This window comes from Aythya ferina, assembly GCF_964211825.1.
Source record: "Aythya ferina genome assembly, chromosome: 18".
Taxonomy (NCBI): Eukaryota; Metazoa; Chordata; class Aves; order Anseriformes; family Anatidae; genus Aythya; species Aythya ferina.
Window position 1 is genome coordinate 12,298,504 of NC_140317.1, and position 22,021 is coordinate 12,320,524.

General features: G+C 47.2%; 1 protein-coding gene across 4 annotated transcripts in view; it reads right to left on the bottom strand.

Moving 5' to 3' along the window:
* RPTOR (regulatory associated protein of MTOR complex 1) overlaps positions 1 to 22,021 on the bottom strand; it is a 135,992-nt gene that overhangs the window by 14,722 nt on the left and 99,249 nt on the right. For 2 of the 4 annotated variants that reach the window (XM_084492693.1, XM_084492691.1), the window contains 8 exons: positions 18,580 to 18,683; positions 17,173 to 17,356; positions 15,420 to 15,530; positions 9,344 to 9,449; positions 7,928 to 8,042; positions 7,398 to 7,522; positions 6,038 to 6,142; positions 1,949 to 1,996 (listed from right to left, as the gene is read on the bottom strand). In XM_084492693.1, coding sequence (XP_084348819.1) covers positions 1,949 to 1,996; positions 6,038 to 6,142; positions 7,398 to 7,522; positions 7,928 to 8,042; positions 9,344 to 9,449; positions 15,420 to 15,530; positions 17,173 to 17,356; positions 18,580 to 18,683 — 898 coding nt within the window. The remainder of the gene's footprint in view (positions 1 to 1,948; positions 1,997 to 6,037; positions 6,143 to 7,397; positions 7,523 to 7,927; positions 8,043 to 9,343; positions 9,450 to 15,419; positions 15,531 to 17,172; positions 17,357 to 18,579; positions 18,684 to 22,021) is intronic. The other 2 variants (XM_084492694.1, XM_084492692.1) reach the window with 1 other exon arrangement.

Below are 22,021 nucleotides of genomic sequence, written 5' to 3' on the forward strand. Positions count from 1 at the left end.
GCATTATTCAAAGCAGAGCAGAGCCTCCAGAGGGTAAGGTCCTGTTTTTCTGCAGAGCAGGTATTTGACGTCTTTCATTTCGTATCGGAAACCCCAGGAGAGCAGGAAGCAAGCAGGGAACTGGCAAGTATGTGCTTATTCTTCCCTGCTTGGCATAAGTAGAAATTTTCTTGAGGTAGGTCAGAGTATGGCTGTTCACACATCAGAACTAAAAGCCCCCACGAGGCAGCGATGGATAGAAGTGCACGCGGGTCAGATGCACGCCCTCCTGCTAACACCACCACCTCCTCCTCTGGTCAGCAGCCCGCTGAGACACCCCGAGGAGCTCTGCTGCAACAGGAGGTGAAGCAGCCCGGGCACAGGGTCACACGAAGGCACCCCGAGACTCCTGCTGGCTCAGCTGCCTTGGGGACGTTGTACTTGCCGGCTGCAGGCTTCGCTCTGTGCTCACGTGAGCTTTAGGGATTTCTGTGCTGACTTGCACGAGTGGCCTGGTATGACCTGAACTGTTATTAAGCCCTTGGTCTTCCCGCAGCACATCGCTGATCTGCGGCACAGCAGCACCCAGTGATGCACGAACGGAGGCAGATCCTTACCTTCCATTCAGCAAAATGCCCGCAGAAGGCTAGGCAGCGAGAGCTGGATTTTGGTGCTTTAGTGACAAACTGAGTACACTTTACCTGAATACAGCTGGTTTTATTCTGCTGCCAGGCAAACGGCTGATCTGCTATGTTTTTACGACTTCCTTTGGTGAGGGAGAAGGAATCCTTTTGCTGAATATTTCACCAGGAAAACACCTGGTCAGAAAATGCTAATGAGCGTTTTATATTGATTCACGGTTATTTGTGTGCTTGGGACAGAGTGCACTTGCTTGGCATTAGCAGCATTGATCTCACGAAGGAGTGCCTGGTGTTTCCTTAAGCTGCTCAGCCGCCTGCTTTACCCAGTGGGGAATTCCCCGCAGCCAACTCGAGGTAATTTTTGCCTTTCCATTGGCCGGTGGATTTTTGAGTGAAACACAGAGCCAGGATGCTGAAAGCAACGCATCAGCTTTGCTAATTTCTATCCTAGGCTCCAAGCAGTAAGAGATCTGCGCAGACCTCGAGCTGAAGAGCTTTGAACTGCACAGCCCCGCAGTCACCTTTGCTCTGTTCATCACTACAGACACGCTCAGCTCTTATCAGCCAGCAAATATTAACGACTGGGAAGGCTACGTCAACAGCCACATCCCTGTAGGTGCAGGCACACGAGGATGCCCTGACAGCAGCCATCTGTTTCCCCCAGAGCCCTCGGCAGCAGAGGAGGGGGCAGGCTCCGGGCAGTCCTGGCTTCTACAGCCGCAGGCTGGGGAGTTCATTTGCCTTTCTTCCATGTGAAAGAACAGAACTCATACAATTTATTGGGCATGTCCCTGCCGAAAGACTAAGCCCACTCTTCTAAGCCTCCTCGGTAAGATTCGTAAAAGATTCTTGAAAAGCTTCTCTTTTTCAGATGATATTTATAGCAGAAGTGCATTACAAATAAACCCCAGCACCCATTAGCTTAACGGCCGCTCACGTTTGGAACCTGTCAAACTCCTCTGTCCAGGGATGCTTTGAAATCTTCCTAGAAATTGAGATCTCTACATCCCAGAAACCCACCCAGACTTCCTCTGACTGCAGACAGCTCCAAGAATGACACCAATCTTTGTCCTTCTCGTCGGTGGCTGGCTAAGCTCACCTAGAGAGCAGCGGCCCCCTCCCTGCACTGCTCCCGGCTGTTACAGACACATACACAAGGCGAGGAGTGGGAGAGGGAGCAGCAGCAAAGCTTTCCAGGAACCACGAGGACCCAGCAATCATTCAAAAACAATGCCAAAAAAAACCACAACAGTCAACCAACCAGACGTCAGACGAGGAGCTCCTTCCCACCCCAGCTGGTCATAGGTAACAGGAAAGAAAGCACTCACCTCCCTGTTTACTTCTGTCAAGATAGATTGAAACCCTTCGGGCCAGACCTGTGAGAAGACAGGGATTAAGGGGTTGACGCTAAGGGTAAGTTGGTCAGCCAGAGCAAAAATAAATCTTAAAAAAGGATTAGAGAAAGCAACTCAAATCAAAGGAAAGGACATAAAAGAGAAGCAGAAGCACCAAGAGCAGCACATGCCTCCATCCAGAGAGCAGGCATTAGTTCAGTCACAGCATTTCCTGGGAGCCATCAACAGCGGCGCTGGTCGTGTGTGCAGTGAGTGCTCTGGCTGCCTGACAACAGCACAGATTTGACATTTCTTCTCGAACAAGGAGACTCCTTTGTATGATCTGGTCCCTGTTCTGAAGTGAAATGTATCAGGAAGTGACAGACAGAAATCCAAATCGCTCATGGCATCTGCACAAACCGAGCCACGCACCACGCACCAAGTGGCTCCGCGAAGGGCCTGGCTGCAGGCGGCTGCACCGCGGCTCCTTCACCGGGCAGCCGAGCTGCTCAGCACCCAGGGCACACACACACACACATTACAAGAGCTCCATTTAAACGGCTCTTACGTGGGAAGCGAGCCACGGACACGGGTTAGCTCCCATCCACTGGCAGCTCCCAGGCAGTAAGAGAACACTGCAGCCAGCAGGGAATCGGAGGCAGATCGGGGTGGCCCTGGAAAGGGCACAGGAGCCCAGGAGTTCAGGAAGAGACCCTGGGAGGTGTCCAGCCCTCCTGGGCCCCCAAGGAGTGAGGCTCTGGCTCCCCTTGCTGAACCACAGCAGGGAGAACAACGCCAGCTCAGCAAGCAGCACAAATGGAACTGGGGAGGGAGCAGCTGAGAGGCAGCGCTTGGCAACTGGGCAGCAGCCGGTTACACTTCTCTGCCCAAACTCCAGAGCTGTAGTGCTTCAAAGGGCAAAGCCATCATGACCAGGGGATCACACCTCGTTTCCCTTAGTCCCAAGGAAGCAGTACAAAAAAGCTGCAGAGGCACGTGCGTGACCACTTGCTGTAGGAGACAGCTGGAGAGAACAAAGTCAGAGCAACCCCGAACCGAGCTCTCATGCAGACAGGGCGGTGGGTTACTGTGCTGCTCTGCGAGCTCCCACCATCACAGGAACTCCAAAAGCTTCCTGCTGTGAAATCACAGCTTTGGAGCACGTCAGATTTACATTCTTCCTACACTGCTCATAGAAGATGCTTAGCTTTTCCGACATCTTCTCTGCAAAACCTACCATGGCTTGAAACACTACGGCGATTAACGACGTGTTTTGCCTTTTTCTCTCCCCTCCCCTCTCTCGTATTTGTCACGTCAGACAAAAATGAACACTGCTACCATAAACATCCTGATTTTAAGGGACTTTCTTGGTGCATCATGAGTGCAGATCTAAGATCAAAATCAACAGATCTCATATTGGAAAAAAAAAAAAAAAGAGAAATAAAAAGAGTGCCCGCACGGCAGTTTGACAATGGTTAATTAAAGGCTCCCCCACCCTGAGTCTGAGTCTCAGGTCAACTAAAGTGCAACGAACTGGGGCCAAGCTGCTGCTGGGTGAGCCCCGCAGTGCAGACGGGTTAACACACTCACATCTCTGTATTAGCTCATTTCTCTTACCTTGAGCTGCCTGACACAAGCAAGGCCCAAAGAGCGTGAGTTTCGGTTTTGTACCTCACTTTGCATCACTCCCCCATACCCAGCAGCCCCTCAGTGTCTGTTATTGTCAGCTTCCCATTGCTTTGACAACACAGTGATGCTTTTCAAGCTTCCAGAGGATGTGTTTGGGCTTTGTATATCCCTCCCTCCTTTTATAAGAGGGACAACCGCCTAGAAAAGTCAGCATTCAGGTTGCGAGAAGATTATTAAATTCAGAAATGAGCATAACATGGGAGAAAAGGTTGGGAGAAGACAGAAGGAAATCAATAGTGAGAGCAAACAAGCCCCAGAAAAACTCCTGAGCTCTGCAGCTTCAAAGATGCATCCTCGGTTTTATGAGCCAGTGCTGGACCACAACTGTGGGCTTGGCAGCAAAAGATGACTGTTCAATAGAGCGTCTCATTTCCAAGGGGACTTGATCTACATAGCTCTTTTGAAGTGAGCACAGTTATTTCTCTCTCCACAAAAAACCTGCCCTTTTCTTCTTCTGAACCTAATTCTATCGCTCTGAAGGTGAAAGGCAAAGAAAACAGCGCCCAGACTTCCTAAGACCTTACCAGAAAGAAAAAGGCAAAAAAACAACTGAAAGAGAACAGGTTTAAAAGTTTCAACACACTTGTTTTGGCAAGTGTAACCATTCAACTCTTACAGCTAAATCAGTTCTTGCCTCAGCTCTTAACCTATTTTGCAACATCAAACATTGATGCTCTGGTACAACCCTTTCTTCTACATTAAAGCCCTGGAGAAAGTAAGGTAAGATCAGCAAACGCTGTGCCTTTGGAAGGTGCACGTAGAAAGTAAGGCAGGAAAGGGAATTAGCCTGAAGGTTCGGTCTACAGCTGTCAGCATCTTCCCTGACCACAAGTGATGATGCAGCAAGAAGCTGGTGATAAGCTAAGAGCAGTCGGGGGGAGTTCCCAGGCATCGGCTCTTCGGGTGAGTCCAGCACCAGCACCAAGGAAGCAGGATCCTGAACCCGGGCATGGCAAACATTAACCAACGTCCTTCACGAAAACTGCTGTTGACAAGAAAGCAACAGACACCAACTGCTACCAAGGGCAACCTGAGATGACTGCTGAATTGCTTTCCTCTCTGCCTAAGGAGGAATGTTACTGCTGCTTTCGTCCTTTTACTGACATCGCTGCAAAGAGCAGGGTTTGACCACGGCAATTTTCACAGTATGCTGCAAACTTCCAGCAGCTTCTAATCAGTTTTGTGCACATACTTCAGCAAGGCACAGAGCCTAACATTGCCTCAAATACAGTTTCTCTTTGCTAAAACACCAGAGATGGACCATGAGGTATTAAGGAAAACACAACAGATAGGAGCTCAACAAGGCAGCACTGGTAAAAATCCAATGAATAGCTAAAAGAGCTGTGTCAGACTCCTGTGATGAGCCCCGCAGGCTCCAAAATGAGAACTGTCAGATTTTAAGGTCAGAATGAATGATGATGGTCATCTCATCTGACCTCCTGCACAGCACAAGCCAGAGAACCTCACCCAGCAATTCCTGCATTAATCCCACAAGCACTGATTGAACTGGAGTGCACCTAGTAAAACTTGTAGCCTTGATTAAAAATATTCAAGTGACAGAGAATCACCATTAGAGCATCAGTACATTATCGGGTCTCAGGAGAATGAAACGTCCACCTCCTTTAACGTCTTTGAAAACAGACTTCAGGGTTACCTAAGCTAGTCTTCTGGTTTCATCCTGTGTACGGCTGGACACCAGTGCCCCTTTTTACACCTTTTTCCAAGTTTTCTAACATTCAATGCTGGTCAATGTTTAACTGTGCTGTCCTGTATGTCTCAGATTTAGCTTGCGTATTCTCTTGCCACCTCCTGACGCACAATGAGCAGTGGAGAGTAAGTGCTAAAACTGAGCTAAATGAAGTCAGAGGTGCGACATGCAAAGCTGTGCAAAGGCTGAGCAGCCCATCAGAAAGAAAGAGGCAGTATGGGAGCCACTGTCCCACCGACAGGGAAGGAATAACCTCCTACCACCATGAGCGCAGAGCAGGACAGTGCCCAGTTCCACCGTTGTTCTACAGCTCTCTCCTTAGGAACAGCCTAGAGGAACACTTGGCCAAAACAGCTGCCGTGAAGCTTGTGAAGGACAAGAACTTTGTGCCCTTTTGCTCCCCAGCAAGAGGCTGCTCTGGTTGTTTTTCAGCACGTATGTGAGGTTGTTGTGTTGGGCTTTTAGTTCTGTTGGTTCGTTTTGTGAGGACTGGAAAAGTAATTCCTCACCAAGTCTTGGCCAAAGGCCGTTCCAGAAAGGCAGAGACTGTTAAACAAGGATGTTACTGGTGGCTGAGGTTGAGAAACCCATTTTACTCTACCCATCCCTAGAAAACACCCTAACATCACAAATCGTTTTTACCCCCTCCGCCCCACCTCCCACAAGAAATCTTAGTGGGGACCTACCTCGTGTAGTTGGCAGCATGTCTGACAGCCCCTGCCAAGCTGTTACCATCTCTGGGTTCTTTTCCAGGTCTGCGAAGTTCTTCCATACTCTGATGGCACCATCATCTTGGGAAGCACAGAAAAGAGAACACAATGCAACGCCACCGCTGATGCCACCCTCACAATTACTCGCGCACAGTACAGAGAAGAAGAGAAGCAGAACTGGAGTCACACAAACTCCGAACCCGAGAGTGTCACTTGAATTTAATACTTTTTATTAGAGTTGTTTTTTCTTTAATCTTACATCCATAAAATCTAAAGGATTGTTCCACGGGGAACTGTTCTGGAAGAGCTTTTCTCCTTCCCACAAACAACACCTGACATTAGATGTTGCTCTATGTCTTTGACCAATCCATTCTAACTAGGACTTTTCTCTGTCCTCCTTGCTACTGGTACTAAGTTCCACAAAAATACCCTCCTAAATACAAAATACAACCCCACAGAAGAAGCCGAATCAAAGCCCAGCCCATCAGCAGCAAATCTTTCAAGAACATGATGTGTTTTTTTCAATTTGCTCCCCACCTGTGAAACTTTTGTGCTACGAATCGATACATTGAAAGAAAAATGTCCTAAAGGCCCCCTCAAATCCTCTTCCACCTCTCTTAATTATACCCAACCCGTACGTTTCAGCATGAAGTCTGAAAAGCTATTGAAAACACTTAGACTGACAGGTTTAGAATGGTTCCTTGGGAGAGAAGCGTATCTTACTCACAGCTTTACAGACCAATGAATGGGAAAGAGCTCTTCATGCTACCTTACGTGATGCAACAGGGCATTCTAGGGAACTTTGTCCCCTGGGTGACATACAAGGAGCAGAGAGACTCACACAGAAGCTGTTTGAGAAGTGCTTAAAATAAGCCCTGTCTGCTCTAGACTTAAAACAGCGCAAGAACAAAATCTGATTTCTTACACATTGATTGCAGCATGATTTCCGTTCAGCCCTGGGCAGCAGCTTTTAACTAAGAGCACATTGCCCGAGCTGTTGTGTAGGAGCTTACTGTGACTTTGCAGGGATAGGTAGAGACTCAAAATGTCGTAACAAAAATCTGTGATGGGAAATGGCTTCAGCAAGTGTTTGATTTTTCAGTTAATTGAGAGCATTTGCAGCACTTACTTAAGTGGCTCAGATATTTCAGTATTGCCAGAAGCAATTTTCACGTTTGATCCTGGAAGTGCCTCCTCAGTTGAGACCACACAGGCAAGCCACAGGGGAGGGGAAGGGCCAAGTTGGGCCACATTCAACGTGGGGAGAGCAAGAGGTCCAGAACAGCTCACACAGACTTGACTTCTGCCACCATACACGGGAGCACGCATCACCTACCTGTGGCAGTGAGCAGCAAGGAGCAGTCCTGTCCGTTCAGGTACTCCATCGCGGTGATTCTGGTGTACCGAGGGTTCCCGTTGTGGAAATAGTCCAGCTTTTCTCCTTTCTCCCAGTCCCAAAAACTGCGGGGAGAAAAAATATCAGGTCAGTTCTTGGTTCCCTGTGCAAGCTATAGAAGAGATCTACTCAAAGCAGCTAAACTAAGAAGTGCACATGCTGCAATTCTATTTGTTTTCCTCCTTCAGCATCATTTTATTAGTAACGTAGGTCCACCTTCTGCACAAATAGAATAAAAGCCCAGTTGCAGGTAAATTGCAAGGCCCCAATGCTATGCTGACAACTGCACCACCGACCCCCAGGACTTCGGCCCCGTCTCCCTGCCCTCCAGAAGGGAAGGCTGGCCCTTGAAGGGTGTGGGGAAAAGAACAACAGACCACAACCCTTCCCTGAGCAAATCCACGCACACTGGATGTGCCACATAACCACAGGGTGCACACGTTCTGCCAGAACCCCCCAGAAGCTCTCACCAGATGCTGTCTTTGTCGGCTACCGCGATGCAGGGCGTGAAGGGGTGGAACTTCACCACGGAGGGGACGCCGGGGTTCCTGTTGAGGAAGATCTGGTCGTCCAGCCGGGAAATACCTGAAGGGGACGGGAGGCAGCCAGGGCTCAGCACCCAGGAGCTCCCCAGGGACGGACAAGGCTCAGCCCCCAGCAGCAGCCCCCTCCTCCTCCCGGGGGCTCCTCACCAGGGCCCCCCCCCACCCTCCTGCAGGAGCCTTCTCAGCCTCCTGGTACCCAACAGCGCTGCCTCCTCCACATCATTTCGTGACCCAGCTTAAGGTACGAACTGAAAGTGGTGGGGACAAATCATGGGATCCTTTATTTTGGTTGCTGAGGAGCACAAACAGAGCAAGCCCAACCAAGTCCAAAGAAATACTCGCTCGTGTTGCCCCCTCCCTTTTTTTTTTCCAAAAAAATAAAACAAAACATACTTTATTCAACTTAAAGTATTTTGATTTAGCTTGCAAATTATTTATTTAATCTTTTGCTTCAGTTCTTTTAGATGCTAGGTTAACTTCCAAATGAAAAATGTATTTTCCACCGAGACATTAAAATGATAGCTAAATACCTTACCCTCCTCTCTTCAGAACAGTTTTTGATTCACAAACAGTTTGGGGATCCCTGAAACTGCATTTTTGGCACAGTATGAATTCATCACACAAAACTGCAAGCTCAAGAGACGTTTACTCAGTTCTAGTTAGTTTCAAAATGCATCCATTTAATCTAATTTTCATTAAAGGATTCTAAGTCTATCTTAATTCTTTCTACTATTTCAGAATTTCATTTTTTTTAAATGAATGCTGGCACCGCAGTTGCTCAGGTCAAGCAACCAAATATGAACGCTGTCTAGAAAAAAAATGTAACTTCTTCAGGCAAGCATGAACAATCCTGTTTTTTGAATTCAGAAAGATCCCCCAAGCCATTTCCTGGGCTCCAGTTTCATTTCCTTATTATTCTGGTTTATGATGTGCTGCAGTTTCATGACATTACGCTGCCCACTGTGCCGACTGGAGCCCAGCAAACCTCCGGAGAACGAGGTTCCCCCAGCAGGCTGAGCCTCGAGCAGCACTTCATTCAGCAAAATTACTTTTCCAACTACGCCTGCCTCAGCTGGCGTCCCAGGGGAGGACCACGAGCCACCCGAATGGCTCTGCCCTCTGGGAACCCTCCAGGGAGGATCTGGGGAGCTGTTGCTGCTGCCACCACCCAGCCTGCGCCCCTCGAGGCACCAGGCAGGAGTCGTTTCGGTCACAGGGTGACTTGGAATTTGAATAAATTCCCACGTTAAAAGAATTCTGGCCCAGCCATTGCCTTGTAAAGGCATTATTAATGGGAATTGTGCTAGGAGCCCCAAAAGCATGGGAAAGAGGGAAGCTCACCCTTCTGGATGATCTTCTGGGCTTGCTTCCTGACCCGAGCGTTGCGCAGAAACCGCCACTCCCTCTCCTTGCGGATCTGGCTCTCCAAGTCATGTTCTTCTGGGATCTTTCAGTATATCAATACGTTCAACAAAACAAAACAACAGTAAATCAAAACTCCACGTATTACTCTTGATAACGGTTCATATGCATGCATGTCAGACCAAAAAAAAAACTATTTTTAGCATCTCCAGGCAGTAAGTGGAGGAGCTCATGGGATCTTACGCTTTTAAATACTTAAGCATCTTTCTGATCTAAACCTTCCCATCGTCTGTAAAATCTTCCCCCTTCCTTTTGCTGCCCTATATTTTGCTTTGTTGTTGAGCCACAGGCATTTCTCCGCAGTGAGTGACAGGGAGTTTCTAAAAAGCTACGCGCATTCAAATCATTCATCTGCCACCGTAGCACGCAGGGTGGGTTGGCGAGGAACCCCCTCCTGCTGCACAGTCATTACACTGCTTGGGAAGGGAAGGAGCTGTAAGTCTAATTTCAGTGCAATACAGATTACTCTGCATAAAACTTTTCAGCTGAAAGCATCACACAGCAACCCTGAGATGAAAGAGGGCACACGGCTTTGATACAGGCAGAGAGCTAAGAACACATCTTAAAATCTGTCCTTACTAATAGACTGCTGCAGGCCAAAAACTGCATTGCTTTACTGTTGAATCCCTGAGATGCTCAAGTTACAAACATCACATTTACTAGTAACGACAACTGTTTCAGTTTCCCATACCAGAATTGTTTGCAAGAAAATGATTCCTCTGTGTGATCTGGGCTTGATTACACACACTCTTCCACCTGAAATTGGATAGAGGCCCTGAGCAGTATACAACCATTCTGACCTATTTTATTATATTTATTCACACTCCATAGCTCCAGGCTTCTGCCTGCTACCACGGCTTTCCTGCAAAATCTGTCCTCGAGCCAGAAGAGCTGGGGCTGCATTCTGCAGGCAGCGGCACCACCGGCAGCTCCTGCCAGGGCCTTGGCAGGCAAGGCAAGTCAAGATGCTGCACCAAGATCATGGGTTCTTGTGTCCTCAGCCAAAGTACAGGATCAAAAGGAATAAACTCACATGATTTCATCCCCAAAACCACTGCAGGAGATATAGTAAGTCTTTTTTTTTTTTTTTAATGCTTAAAAAATATCTAGGACTAGTAATGTTACTGCTCTAGAAACATCCTTGGATCAATTAAGAAGATGAGCTAGCTTCCTTTGATAAAGGAAGCTACATCTGTTCCAAAAGGAGTAAGTCTTGGAGAAGGGAGACATAAAAGACCAAGTCTTTTGCTCCTTCCCTCCTCCCCACACACACATGCACTTTTTTCCTGAACGGGAAAGCACTTACACCATCTGCCACTATTATACACACTATCTTCAAAATGTACCATGCTCTAGAAACAACTATTACTGAGCTGAATTGCTGCCTCTTTAAAATAAGAAGCCTACCGTACCTGCTAAAAAAAAAAAAAAAAAGGTACTGCTATTTCAGTTTTTCAAGAATACGAGATTTATTAGAAAGGCGATGACAGATGACCAATAATGTAAAGCAATAAACAAACCTAAGATAAAATACATCAAAGGAGATTTGAGAGTAGCGAGATTACAGCTACACCTTAATGAAAATCTGGCTTCTCTGGGAATAAATTAAAGGCAGACCTAAAGGGCCAGAGGAAGAGGAGGGCATGAAGAGAATGAAAAATCTTCCCAGAGGCACTCAGCAGCTTTCCCAGCTCAGGACTAAGAAACACAGAGCTGTGCACCTGAGCAAGGAGCTCTTCTATTTTCTTGCAGATAAAGAATATCAGCTTAAAGAAGCTGCTGGGTGGAGAAAAAGAACTTTTCCGAGGAGCCTGAGCTGAAAGCTGGCTTTCTCACCTGATTTCAGTAATAACAAATCCTCCAGTGATGGGATCTCCCAGCACACGGCTCCCGGCTCACTGAGCCTGCGCACCGCAGTGTCAGAAGGCTGCACATGGCAAGACTGGCTTCAGACACAAAGAGAAGCACAGCCAGTGCAAATGTCCACACCTGAAATACTGTGATGAGAGGGAGACAGCCTGCGGGCCCCCAGGAACAGGAGCAGCAGTGCAGAAAGGCAGAGACACGGGCTGGGATGGCCAGGCCACACTCCGAGAGCAGCAAGCGCTGCACTGCCCGGTCCCAGACGCACCCCTCGCTAGGGCAGCGTCTGCTGCTGAGAACTGGTGAGGGGCTTTTGGTGGCAGCACTGTTTTTTTTGTTCCAGAAAGCCTTGCCTGCTGTGTCCTGCATAACACCTGCAAACAGCGGAGCAGACGGCCCTTAGCATGCCCTTAGACCAGCACTGCAGCGAGCAGGAGTTGGAGCAGGCAGGTAAATGCGAGCCCTTTCCTCCCGTTCCCTTGCAGGGTCTTGTCAGGACTGTGCCACAATCCGTGAGAATACAACCCCACAGAACAGCCACAAGGGGACTTGTGGCAAAGCAGCACAAGACGTGTGTGTAACGGAGAGCAGTGCCCTCCAGCCCAGCTGCTGCAGGCTGCAAAAGCAGAAATTATTCAGAGGAGCTAGCTGTTTAGGCTCATTATTCATGTCTTTGTCTCCCCTCCCCTCCACCTCGTATTTAGGCATTAGAAAGTCATTTTAGTAAACAACAGCCTGGCTCTGGCTGCTGCTCAGCTCTTCTCTAAGCAGAGCTCCCCGAGGTACGTGGGAGGCACAAGCAGCGCGGCCACGAGGATCGCGCCACGCCGCCCTTCCCAACATCTCTGAGCTCCCACCCAGACACAAACCCCACTACGCCTCTGAAACCTCCCACCAGGCAGTGTCATCTGAAAGCTAACCAAGTTTCTGTTTGTTTTTAACGCTTTGTCTCTCCCTCTCGATACGGAGGTCAGCGTTGGGAGGGGAGCAGGGAAAATTCAGCAGATTGCAGCTTTCCCCCCCTTAACGTGGCTGCGGCAAGGAAGGCTCGCCTCCCCAGCAGGACTTTGAACGATGGCCAAGACGTAGAGCAGTGAGAGTGCTGAGGGGAAGGCTGGGATTTTTCAGGAAGGATTTCTTATGTAATTCTCACCTTCCAGGCTCCTTACCAGCTCCTGCCTGCATGTTCTGCCAGTCCTGGAAATAACAGATGCTGGCTCCCGCTCCCCTTGACTCAGGGCTTCCTGACAGCTGGCAACACGGCTTTCCTGTGCCGCTCGGTCCAGGGCCGCCTGTGGTTAGCAGAACAGCCTTTTGCCACAACGGGCTTTTAGGAAGAGGAACGACTTCTGTAGCAATCGGGGCTGTGGTAGGTATTTGTTTTTCCTGGCACACCGAGAATTTACAATGCAGCATTTTCTTTCTCCATTTATTTGATTAGATAATCGATAAATCAAAATTGGTATCATGGCTTGAAACTCAGCCAGTGATTTACACTGGAAATTAATCCCTCAATCTTTCCAGTGAAAGCATTCTCAGAGCAAGGTCTATGAAGCAAAACTAAATTCATAAATTAAATATGACTAAGATGCACTCACAGTCATTTTATGTTTATTCATTACAGGAATAGTTGTCTTGTCTTTCCCTGTTTACGATGGGAGGCAGCATCTCCAAATGAAGCACTGAAATTGAACATCAGTGTCATCTTTTTCCATCAGGACTTGGTAGACTTTACTCTTCGCCTTTTTCATGAGCCTAAAGTTCCCCAAAGACAGCAGCCACAAGCCGGGGGGCTGTTTGTTCCTTGTTGCAGCAGGAACAGATTCTAGGAAAGGAGCACTCGATGGAAATCCAGCCAATACCCGAGTTACTGGATGGCCAGTCCTGCCTGATTACATAAGCAGCAATCAAGCAATGACAAAGGAAGCTCTAGCAGAGGGACTTCTCCCCGTCCCTTGCACACACACCTCCCACTCTAATTACCAAGTTGCACGCATTTCGCTATCAGTCAGCCTAGCGTGCAAGATTTTCAGCAGGAAGAACTCTATGTGGCCTCTTAAAGCTGCTTTACAAAAGTAATGGGGAAATCAATTCTCTTCCTTGCTTCATCAGAAGACACAGCCTTGCTTTTGCTCAAACTTCACCTAAACCACACTGCTGCTGAGGACAGCCTGTGCTCAGAATGCACAACCCAAGGCAATGAACGTTACCAACCAAAAACACTTACGGGAACTAAGAGACCCTTTCATGTCACATATGCTGCTCCTCCTGCTGCTGTAGGAAAAGCTGAAGAGACAGATCGCTGCACACGTGGCAGGCGTGCAGATGTAGTCTGGGGCATCCAAATCCTCACGGTGACGCACGGAGCTGGCTGGGGCTCACTGCAGAGCAGGGAAGCCCGAGGTCTCCATTGCCGTGATTCCCCCTCCCTGGATTGTTTGTATTAGGATGGGAACGCTCCATATGTTTTCTTTCCTCCCCCAAAGTAATTTTCTCAATTTTATGCACATGAAGTACTAAATCTACACACACAGCTCCCCATCTACGCGTTGAGACTGCATTTTGATTGGCTGTCAACTGTGATTTACCGTATTAATAAAGACACCCCTCTTTTTCCTTAGAAAGTAGACAAATGTTTTTAATAAGAACTAAGAGACGGAACAGCATCCTCCTCCTTTTTTTGTACTCTTTTCTGGACTTGAATAAAGACACCAAAACTCATCTTGATGAGAGAAAACCCTAGCGGAAAGCTTGACCGAGCCCCACAGGCCAGATGTATTTTTCTAATGAATTTTTCTGCTAATGGTATCAGAAGAAAGTGAATTTGAGCAGCAGCTGAGGAAGTATCAGGCAATTGCTTTACCGTCTAGTCTTCCCTTCTGGTGTTTCTCTAAAGAAATCAAAGCTACACAGAAACCTGGCTGCCATGTCATCGCTTTCTGCTATCCTCAAACTTGGGGGCAATTACCTCACCTCATCACCAAACTATTTACATACCCAAAGGCTGGAAGGAGCAGTAACAGATGGCTCAGTGGCAATTCTTAGATGAGACAGCACATAAACGTACAATTTCTTTGTATATTCTGAAGATTTTATATGCAGCCACTGATATTTAACCTCCACTGCTGAGTTGCTCAGGTAGTGGCATTAATTCAGGCTGTGCACTATTTTTCACATAAATTGCAACACCTCCAAAAAATTAAGCTGAAAGTTTGGTTACAGTTTGTGCTGCTTGAATCCCAAGGTACCTGCAGGTCTGTTTCATTGTATTTACTTATAATAAGGCAAGATTTACTGCTTGTTTTGATTTCATACTTAAGACTGAAACCTGATCTTTGGCTAAAAGATTCTGGGAATTTAAGTTTCTGTTTCCAGTCATTGACAATCTTTGCTCATCTCTGAAGAGCTCTGTTTTGTTTTATTGTTGTTGTTTTTTTTTTTTTTTCCTAGAACAAGGCTTTAGTGCATCTCTCACTTCACATAAAACCACCTTAGAGTTATCAGAACACACTCGCTTTGAAAGAGATCTCAATGGAGATTTGTCATTATCACCCTCATTCTTTGCTGTAACAGGATTCTTTTTAAACTTTAAAAAGAATAATGATGCTTCTAAAGTTTTTCTCAGACAGTCATGCAGACTCCCAATAACTATAATATTCTCAATTCTAAGCTAAAGGACTCAATATTTATACCACCAAAAAAACCCAGTGATTTCTTTTTCTCCTTTTTTTTTTTAAAAAAACCTAATACCATTTTCAATAGAAAGACAAGCATAACATCTAAAACGAGGCAACTCTGTAATGCAAATGTGCAAGACTAGCGGATCTGGACCAAGTACAAAACCTCTCCTCGTTTTTACATTTGTTCTTGAAAGTATTCCACAGGTGCAGGGTTTTAGCCCTGGGCTCTTTCCCTAGCAGTACATTGCTGTCCTGTCTGTCACTGCCTCTTCTTGCTACCTCTGACAGGGGCTGGCCATGCAGCTCACCAAAGTCCATTCCTTTCCCTCCCCGGACAGAAGATAAAAGGAGGGGAAATAGGTTAAGCCACCAGCTGACATAAGGACACCGGCACCCCAACCTTTCCAGAGCTGCAGGGCCACGATTCAGAAAGCATGCACAGAGAGGATTACCTTCATGACTGGCTGAGCAAAATACTTCGCACTCCAGTCACAAAACCCCGTCTGCACTGTGGCTGAAATGAAACTTTTGTGTCCAACGGTATCATCAGCATCATCAGTAGTCTGGTCAGAAAGAGAACAGGATGTTATCTCACGTTCATCCCACTTACATGGGCAAAATGTATACACAATAATATCCCAATCGCCTTTGGCAGATCCCTGGGCAGAAAAAAAAAAGCTCAAACACATTGCCAAGGATATGAAATTTCCTACATAGCTTTAAGATCACTGTAATTACATTGACTGTTCAGAATGCACAAACTACCTCATCTGCACAGCACACAACACAATCAGGCTACCATATAGATCAGGGCTGAAGCATTAGTGTATACATATCACTCCATTCACCCAGGTTTCTCCAGACCCATGATCCCGACTACTGCTGCCAAACCCCTTAGAACTGAAGGTGTTCCTACCAAGGCTTCACCAGGTTTTTTCTTGTAATCACAGAAGTGTTGACTCTGCACCTCTAGAAGCTTCTGTGAGATTGCTCATTAGAGAAAGGCAGAAATGCCAGTTTAAGGAAAGAACAGTTTGCTTCCCAGTAGTCAGAACATTTGAAATCTGTGCTGCCCACTTGGCCTGTAGATTGCAATACACATCCCTTACCACTTCAACTGGGAGCATCTTTCCCTTCTGTAGTTCCAGGAAGGGGAAACGGAGGGTCAGTGTCCCCCCTCCACCAGGCTTTGTGCATTAGGACACAGCAGAGCATACCTGCTGCCTTTTCCAGTTTCCTCTCATAGAGCAAGCACCAGAAAAGAACTGGAAATGCTCTGAGAGAGAGGTAAACACACAACTACTGTCAGACGGCTGAATCCTGAACACTGCCCACTGGTAAGTACAGCCTCTGCCTTTGAGTGGTGGCAACAAGCACACGAGTGTGCTTGGACTCAACCATACTCGTCTGAGATGAGTCATCTGAAGCCATCTGAAGGTGACATTCAGACTCCTTTGTGCACGCTACAGGACTGCTCTACTTGGCAGCACATCAGTCCTTCATGCTTCTGTAAGTGGAAAAATGCCCAGTACCCGATGACTGTCTTTGGAATGCTGAAATGGCTGCAACCCCCCTGCTGGCACGTGTGCTGAAAAAGTTCCTCCCAGAGGTTCCTGCAGCTCTCGGCTGATCAGCTGGCTTCCAGCAGAGCGACCTGGAATAAGCTTTGGTCTTCCTAGTACTAGTCTGGGCTTACACCGGCCCTTGTGCACAGGGAAGAGGGGCTGCAAAGCATGGAGTGGGATCAGGATTGCTGTAATGAAGGGGAATATTCTGGCACAAGGGCATCTAGCAGTATCTCAAGAGGAACGATCATCTGTATGGTAAAGGAAGAGGAATCTCCCCTTTATCATCCTCTATTCCTGCTTTGCTGAGGTTGGAGAAAAAGCATCTGACGGTCACAGATCTGGCTGTGCGTTATCACTCAGGCAGACAAATGCTTATGAAAGAATAAACAATCAACTCAGATTAAACACTACTCAGTGGCAGCAGAAGTGAGTAATGCCCTATCAAAGCCATAAAACAAAATTTACTCTGAAGAAAAAAATAATCAATTTTTATTTTCTTGGGTAGAGGAAGCTAACCTGGTGTAAGAAGGAGCTAGAAGCTAGGAGAAAAGATATGCAGAAATAAAACACAAAGAACAGAATGCGTAACAGAGCCCAGTGGAGTAAGGAAACAGAACTGAAAGGAAAGTCTCTTTACCTGTTCTGGTCCTTTGTCAAACATTTTCCTTGTTCTGGGGAATTGGTGGGAGTGGGGAGTATACTGAACCCCCATGTTGCCTACATTGGCAGGTCTTACGGATGTGATGTCCCGACTGACCGGCTGTTTTGTCACATCATTTGTCAAGCTGGAGCTGCTTGTACTAGTGGTTGGAGGTGACCCTCTACAAATGGAAAAAGAGTAAAAGGATTTAGATAGCAGTGGACGTGAGACTTGCCCTCATTTTCAGAACCTCTCTGATAGGTATCCTCCTGAAACCTGGCACGTCTCAGCAAACTGCAACCCTGACATGTTTCTCACCCTTGAGAATCAACCTGCTTTTCCACAAGCAGAAGGCAAATCAATGGTCTCTCGCAGGAGAAACAATGCTGACCCACCGAACATGGAGGGCAGAGGATAACACCAGCTACATTACCGTTACCTGCTTCACTGCCTTTACTCTTGCATGTGAATTAGGCTACTTTTTTGCTTTGTTTCTTTATTACACGATTTATACTTCCCTGCTGTGTTTCCTCTACAAAAGAAAAATAAAACCAACCAAACACAATACTTCCCCCCCGCCTCCAAAACACATATAACCCCCAAGAGTGAATCTTGACCGAGCCAACTCCAGATTCAGGCTGAGAAAGTCAAAATTCTGGGAACCTGTAGATCCAAGAGGCTCGCAGCCACGCGTGACGGTGTGCGACCCAAGGCACGCTGACGAGCGATTTTATTTCAGTGTGCTGATTGGGAGCCCTGTCAGCCCAGGGGAAAGTATTTTAATTTACATGTAAAATAAGATTTCTGTTATTGCACGGTTGCATAATACTATCAGAAGACATTAAAAACATCACCGTGCAGTTCTGGGCTCTCCTTTACAACCGTGAACCTTCCTGGTACATGCCGATTGTGAAGCTGCTAGATCCTAAGCCAGGTGTTTTCTCTCAGACAGCACGTTTTGGGAAGCAATCAGATTTTCAAACCCTAGCATTGCTCGTACCATTATCGCACTGGATTTTAGGCATCGCTCACTGATCATCAGATAACCCTGGCTTTTATCAGCTGAACATGCAGAAACAGATCAGACTTCAACGGGAAATTTGGATACCTCGCAGGTCAGGCCAGAGTGTGTCAGTAAAATTTAAATTTTCCTTTCAATTCATCTTTAGCCAATTAGTGTGGCTTGTTACTCTTTGTCCTAAGAAGAATAACAGGAAGAGACACCCCACCTTTCCCTAGAGCCTTTGTTTCTGAACATCTCACCAGCACTAAAACAAGAAGCTACCGAGACCTTTGCAAATTTAATCTCTCTGGTGCAGCTAATGGGGACGGCTGCTCAAGCGGGGCCAGGGAGCACCTAACCCCACTGTGGCAAAAGCCCTCGAAAGCGGTGCTTGAGCTTACCCCACTTGGTGGATGTGCATGCCCTTGTTGGTGGGGCTGGCAGGGGCAGACTGCGTCAGCGAGGAGGTGTCGAGGATGCGCTGGGGGCGAGCATTTACCGTTGCCTAGAGGAAAAAAACACAACAGGGTTGTGAACAGCCAGGGCTACGAAATACCAACTGCAGTTATTTATTATGCAATACAATTGCACACCTGGGGTTAAATGAAGTTAAGCTCTCTGTCAGTGTCTGTGGGTGTTTAAAAATGCATATGAAAAGCCACTGCACAGTTCCCAACTCATAAGATGATTTTCCTACTCTTTTAGTCTGACAACACTTACCAGAAAGTCTCCTTCTGTTGCTTACGGGGAAATAACTGACTAACACATCAGCCTCTTCCTCGCATCAGTCACAGCCCAAAATCTGGACCAGAACTTCCAAACACTGAGCCCAGGGGCTCTCCTTCAGCAATGAGGCTTCCTCTCCTCCCTCGCAATGGAGGGCTGCATTTCTTACCGCAACAATATTTCGCCAGCCCCAGCACCCGTTCTGACCCAGGTCTCATGTTTGGGTCTGAGCTCTTCTTGTAAATCTGGCAGCTACGTAAAGCTGCCTCCCATTGCCTCTCCAACTCTCCTGAGCAGAGCCAAGCTTTTCTGGAGGCCATCAGAAGATGCCCTTTCCAGGAATACCAGCTCCCATCTGCTCTCAGGAGGAAGGCAAGGGATTTGCAAGGTTGGGTTGCTCCAAGCTCTACAGAATACAGCCAGGCTCCTGCAAAATGGCACACTCCCACCACCTACAAGAGACCTCTTTCTGCAGAAGCCCTTACAAATTTATTGTCCTTTCTCCTAGGAATGGCCTCAAATGCAAGCCAGGGGAAGGCAGAAAGGAGTGAGAAGACAGCTCCATCACCATCTTTCATTTCTCCAGGCTGAGCTGCTCGTGCTGCACAAACAAACCTCCCCTCTGCCAAGGGAGAAACCTTCCATTGCTGTGGATTCCCTTCCTTCTCTTCCACATCACCCTGCCTTCTCTGATTTTTTTTTTTACATATTGAAATAACTTAAGGGAAACCCATACTGGCATAAAAAACCTGGAGGGACAATTACAGCTATCCCACGGGCAAGCTGACTTTTATCATCTCTTCAAGCGTCAGAGAAAATCCGCGTCTCACAGCACAAGAGCTGAGCAAGGCTCTGAGGTGCCGACACCGGGGCTTGCTTCCAGCTGAAGCTAATCCAGGCAAGATAAGACTAGCAGCTGCCGAAACACCGAGCATACAAGAAGAAAAAACTGCATGTGAGGTCTCGGGGAAGCCAGGCGGCTAACAGGCCCTCTACACGTCAGTGCCTTTACATCCCGTGCAAACAGCAGCATTTCCTCTGCGCTTCACGCCCCCCGTAGTGCTGCAGAGCTAAATGGGAGGCGTGTGTGCTGGGGACACAGCCTGCCTGCCCCTCCTGAGGCCAAAAGGCCTTCTGAGACACCCTACACCTCTTTCCTCTAATGACCCAAGGAGTTTTTCCCCTCCCTGGCTTCAAGAGGATTCGAGCCCTCCTGGCCGTGGGTTGTTTGGCCCGGCACCACACCCCTACGGCACGGCAAACACCGGCTGGCTGCGGCTGAGAAGGCAAATGCCACGACCTCCGGCTAGCCAGGCTGGTCCCTGAGCCAGCCTCCTCCTAAAAACAGGCTGATTTTGTGTTATTTCCTCCTCGCCGTACGGGGGTGAGGAGGGCCCTAAGGCCGCTCAGCTCGGTGAGTCAGGACTGCCGCGGGGTCTCCGGTGAGCAGCTGGTACCCCACAGGGCTGGCACCGGAGATCACGCAACGAGAACGGGAGGAAAGCTGAAGCAATTTAGCAACTAGTCACGGATTATTATTCATAACTAGTTTTAATTAGTCATAGGAGGCTCGGTTTGAAGATTCTTGCGGTCTCTGTCAGCTGAAAAGGGTCAGGTCACCTTGTTTCACAGCAGAGGGACAAGGTCAGCTAATGACAGCTTGGGGTAGACAGAGATGAATGTGACAGACAGCCTTCCTTTTTACTGGGAAAAAAACGAAAAAATATTCTTTTCTGCAAGCAGTGAGCAGTGTGTGAGGGCTGCAGTTCGGTGACATGGCAGCATATTTTGCTCGAGGCTGCAGCTCCCCATTTCCCAGGGATTTGCTCCTCTGCCAGTCAAATCATCTCTTTTCAGGAAGGGAAATGGTAATTCATAATTTTTCAAATTGACTCCAGATAAAGAAAAGAGAAAAAAAGGGGGAGGGGAGCAGGGGGAGAGAGAGCACACCGTCAGAATTGCTTGCTTGTACTCAGAAAGGCCTGTACCAAGGGGTGATGTTGTTGGAGGAGCAACTTCTGGGATAGTTCAGCCTCAAGCCTTCCATTAAAAACAGCTGAATGAAGCAACCTGGGAGGAAGCAAACTTTCCTTAATTAATTTTGATTTCAAAAAGTCTTTAAAGGCCAACATTGCTTACTGGGTCCTTTGTGTTTGTTTGCTTTGGTACAGACAAAAACCACGTTTTGATTTTTTAAAAGATCAGGCTGGGAAGGAGAGTTGTACCCTTGCAATCTGCACCATAAATATAAATCACAACACAGCAGCAATCTGTATGAGAACCAGCAATGTCTAATGAGCCCATGAAATAAAACTGCACATTTCCAATCCAGGAAGCGTGCACGTCTGTGCAACCTACTCACCAGCTGCTCAGAAAGACATCGCCCTATTTAAAGACCACTGGAGCTCTCCTGTACATAAGGATCTATATTCATGGCTCCATTACACTGAATAGAAGTTGCCTCATTTGAAAACAAAAATTCTGTTTTTAGTTCACAGAGTGCCTTGCAAATGCCTATTTTACAAGTTCAGACTTAACCTGAGCTTCTGCAGTCACCAAACTCCCAGTACTGGCCCTGTCTTGGTGTGTGTCAATGCTGATTTCTGATGCTCTCACACCACGCCACTCTCCGTGTGTTGTCTGAACACCCGTCAGGGCAACCGAGTTGCATGACTAACACCTACCTTGATCAAAATATGTTTAAAAATCATAAGGATTTAAAGCGCAGAGCTTGGCAACATTTTGAGGCTAAATACTTAGTTAACCAAACACGAAGATGGAGCATTTCTAATACCTTTCAGAACCATAAGCCCGTGGCTAATTTGCTCAGGTCTTTCAGCTTAAAAAACCAACACCAGCAACAGGCAATGCCATACAAATTGCAGGTGTTTTGTTAATACAAGAAACTCTCAGATGTCCAAGTTCCAAAATGAAGCCTCTCTTTCCCTGAATTTTGTATCAGCTAAAACAAGAGGATGAAACCCCAAATATCCAAGTGCTTTACCTAGGCTGAAACTGTGCATGTCTCTCTCTATAAACCTATGTGTGTATATTTCAAGAAAATCAACTTCAATTTCTATTCAAAACTAAAGCAAACAACAAAATAGAAACGCATTG